Source organism: Triticum aestivum, chromosome 4A, assembly GCF_018294505.1.
Source record: "Triticum aestivum cultivar Chinese Spring chromosome 4A, IWGSC CS RefSeq v2.1, whole genome shotgun sequence".
Lineage (NCBI taxonomy): Eukaryota > Viridiplantae > Streptophyta > Magnoliopsida > Poales > Poaceae > Triticum > Triticum aestivum.
Genome location: NC_057803.1, coordinates 83,349,775 through 83,354,125, shown reverse-complemented (window position 1 = coordinate 83,354,125; position 4,351 = coordinate 83,349,775). Strand labels below are relative to the sequence as shown.

At 45.5% G+C, this 4,351-nt stretch overlaps 1 protein-coding gene across 1 annotated transcript in view; it reads right to left on the bottom strand.

The window, feature by feature from the left end:
- Positions 1 to 900, bottom strand: part of LOC123085286 (high mobility group nucleosome-binding domain-containing protein 5) — a 4,936-nt gene extending 4,036 nt beyond the window's left edge. Inside the window, exon 1 of the mRNA XM_044506906.1 lies at positions 291 to 900. Within this exon, the coding sequence (XP_044362841.1) occupies positions 291 to 635 (345 nt within the window). The 5' untranslated portion in view covers positions 636 to 900. The remainder of the gene's footprint in view (positions 1 to 290) is intronic.
- Positions 901 to 4,351: the final 3,451 nt, after the last annotated feature.

The window sequence follows — 4,351 nt, the reverse complement described above, 5'->3', positions numbered from 1 at the left end:
AAAACTGATAAAAATTACAGTTTTGCTAAAGCACATCTAGATGTGCCATAAGTATTGCACATCTACGTCCTATGTCATTGATCTTACGCAGAGATTTGTGTGGGTAATTTCTTTTTTCTTTTCCTTTTTTCTTTTTATGCTTATAATTGGGTCACTTGGATGTGCAAGAACTAGGGCACATTTGGATGTGCCCTAGACAGACCTATAAAAATAATTGAACCGATCTATAAAATTGACATGCTGCTCACACAAATTGGCACCGAAAATATCCCCAAAGATCCGAATCGAACCTTCTTTCCCCGCGAAACCGGAGTGTACTCATCTGCAAAATCCTCGTCGTCGTCGTCTTCCTCCTCCTCCTCCTCGTACTCCTCCTCTTCCTCCTCGTACTCCTCCTTTTTCTCCTTCTTTGCACCCCCATTGCTCGCTTTTTTGGCCCGACGCGCAAGCGGAATGTTATCATCGTCGTCCTCCTCCTTCTTGACCTTGGTGGCGCTCGCCGCGCTCGCTTTCTTCTTGCCTCGAGAGAACGCCAGCGGCACGTCGTTTTCATCGTCTTCGTCGTACACCTCCTTCTTGGGCGGATTGTGCGGCGCCGCAGTGCCCGCGGAAACGGCGGCGTCTTCTCCGGCCATTGCTGCGGTGGGGTGAGGCGAGGGTTTCGGCTTTTCGGGGTCGGTTTTGGGGGGTAATGGGGGAGAGACCCGAGGGCCCGAGCTGGTGGACAAGGAGGAATAACGACAGAGGATTTAGACCGAGGGATGAAGGATGCCCTCACCAGCGCCGGCGGTCGGGCGGCGGCGCTGGGGCGCTTGCGCCTATCGGCCGATGGGGAAGAGGCAGAGGGCGGCGGCGCTTCCTTCTGTGGTCCGGACGAAGTTAGGGAAGAGCGGAAGGGGTTCAATCCCGGATGACCAAAGGCCGGTATTAGGCTGGGCTACTGAGAAACAGTCTGATTCCTCCCGGGCCGCCACTGTGATTCAAGTGGGGCCACGCGGGCTTCGTTGGACTGGACTGGGGAAGGGAAAGGCAAATCCCCGTGGCGCTGTTAGGCCGGCTCAGTGCGGATGGGGCCATTTTTCTTCCGTCTTTTTCTTCTTCTGGTTTTTCTGCGTTTTTTGTTTTTCGTTTATTCTTCCGAGTTTTCTGATGGTTTCTTTCTTTCTCTCTTACTTCTTATTATTTTATTCCTATTTTTATATACATATATAAATTTCTTATAATAAGCGATTAATATTTTATAAATATGCGATGAACATTTTTAATACATGATGAATATTTATAATGCACGATTAACATTTTTCAGATATACGAGCATGCATATTTCCCGTTTTACGTAATATAGTATATTTAAAATAAATAAAAATATTTCTTCATTATCTATATAAATATGTGAAGTATCCTTTTTAAATAACAAACCATGTAAGCACATGTGTTTCCTCTATAATTCCACGCTTAATTAAGGCATGGAATAGGAGGTCTTGGGAAGAAAGCGATGGGAATAGCTCGTTATGATTCTTCACATCTCGATGGGAATAGCTCGTTAGGCTAGTTTTTCCACAAATGTTTTTCTTCGTTTTCTTTCGGGTTTTTTGCATTTATGGTTTGGCATTTTATTTATGGGAGCCACTGATTGGTGGGTTCCCTCGCAGGGAACCACGAAGGAGCACCCGCGCTTGTCACATGGCGCTGGCTAGTAAGCCAAGTGAAGCAGGTGTACGGCGTCACAGTGTGTACAATAACCGGTTTCAACTCCCTTTTCTCATTTTTCCCTCGAGTTTGTGTTTTCTGGAGTGCAACATGTGATGTGTAAGGTGTGTTGCGGGGGAGTAAAGTCTAAAAAAAACCTTGAACTCGTATTTCTTGTCGAAATCGGACCCTCATCTTCTAGTCCCTGAAATCGGCACCCGTACTTATTGATCCCGGTTAATCCTGACCTTGTCCGAGCCTAGATCAGTTTGGTATCCTAGAAACACACAAGGAATGTGACTACAACCTCTAGAAATTTTAGGTCCAAACTCGAAATGCACATTGAGAAACAAAAAAGACAAATCCAAATGTGAAGTGTCAATGTTGCTTTTGTCTTTTTTACACTATTCATGCTAGATTTCACATTTTTGTTTCTCAATGTGTGTTTTGAGCTTGACCTAAAAATTTTAAGGGCTGTAGTCACATTCCTTGTGAACATTCGCATTTTTTCTGAAATTTTTTGAAACATTTTTAAAAATTGACATTGGAGCACTGGGAGTATCACAAGGCTAGGAGCACCCCGATACTTTCCCATTGCATGGTTCATAGGTACTCTGTGGTGCATGCGGTACATTGTGTGTTTCACGTGATAGCATATGTCTGCTTTGCCACTCGCGAAGCACATGTGTGCTATATGGTGAAGCACATGGAACACAACTTGCGCTACACGTGAATGCACTACATTATGGGAAAGTACAAGTACGTTGCCACGTGAAAATTTCATGGAGTACAAGTTAGTTATTGGTGTGAGAACAAATTGCATTCAAAAAATATTTGTCAAAATCTATCAACAATGAACCTAATTTTAAAGATCTCAACACGAGGAACACAATAATAAAAACAATTTAATTTGAACGCTTGGTTTAAGAGTTGTTTCATTATTAAAAAATTTGGCACACACAAAAAAGAACATGTGCAATCAACCATATCATCTTCTTGTTGGGAAACCAATCAAAATACTTTGGTGGCAATAAACTATGCACATGTGTCGCGCCGCTTGCGGCCACTAATAACTTTTGGGTAACCTTAACAAGGGTACACATGACTTCGTTGGTTTGTGCATATTTTTTAGTACTAAAAAGAAGGAAAATCTTTTTTTATCGGTTGATCAAAATGACAGGTCAGTCCAGTGTACATCCACTCAACCGCGGGTGATCAGAGTACCAGGCGAAGGAAATCGCGCATTTGCATGTTGTCCCGCTCATCTCTCAACCGTATTCTTACTGCCAGAAGCATCTTGTGACCGCCCGCTTCTTCCATCTATCTCCCTCACATGACCATCTTTTAGTATTTCCCGTCGCACTACTTACTCCTCCTCTGCCTATAGACCAATCGGCACAACCGCTTGCTACAAGCGAGAGACAAGGTGTGCAGCTACATCACCCCGTCGCTACATGCATATGCTAGTGTTGCAAAGGAGGGAATGAATGTTACAAGGTGCTAGGCGGCCACGCTTGGCGCTTGGAGCTGCAAGTCGATGCTGCAAGAGCGACAATGTCGGGTTGTGTGCGGCAATCATCTATGCTGCCACCATGGTGATGTTGTGACGGTACGGTAAGGGTACGTGCATTCAGTACTACAACGACATGATCTGGAGAGACAAAGAAAGATTACACAATCTGGGCTACAACCGTGTTGCTTTAGAAGATCCGGCGCGGCGGTCAGTCTAATCACTTCCCCTCACTTTAGGCCTAAATCAAGGCCGAGCCTTAAGCCTGAATTATTGGCCGTGGAATGATCCTTGTCGACTTGAATGGACAGTCCAGAAAGCTTCACTTTTAGATTCCGACTAGACTAAAGTATTGGACAGACCATTCTATGTACCGTCACCTTCTCACTTCACCAAGTATGTGGCTTCATCTCATCAATTAGGGCATGTACAATAGTGACATATGAATACACATGCCTCATAACAAAAAATAGTTTGACACATTTACATTTGTTTTTTCTCCTCAATGCAAGCTATCATTAGTGGGCCTCATCAATAAATAGAAAATAAAGACTCTAGTACATATGCATCCGTCTCCCGCTGAGGATCCCGCTTCTATGTCCAAACCCACTTTATTTGATATCCGATCCTACATGGCATCACCCTAAGATTATGGGTTGGCCATGCCTTTACTACTCTGCACATATCAGCATCACAAGTTATACTATGCCAAGAAAGAATATCATCGTGTTCCCAAACATACATCATGCTACACGTAAAGCTAATGATGATAGCTCTGCTTCCGAACCTCTCCCCGCCACGCGTACACCACCACCCGCAGCACAAAGACTTTTTTGAGGTGCTGTTTTGCTGACGGGGACGTCCACCGGGAGCTCATCGATCAGCTGTGATACCTGAAGCAGACAGCGCCAATCCTGGGTGCTGGGTCTAGGTGAATAATTTAGCCACCGGAAGTCCACAAGCCCACAGGCTCCACTCCACGCACGAACTTCCAATCCATCCGTCTCCTCGCCACGCGCGCCAGGCCACAGCCGCAACACGCTCGCTACTACTAGCAGTTACGCGCCCCTATCCCCCCACCTCTCCCTTCCACTTTCCCCACCTCGCAGGCCAAGCAAACGCACGCCAGGCGAGGCAGCACAAAGAAGCAGC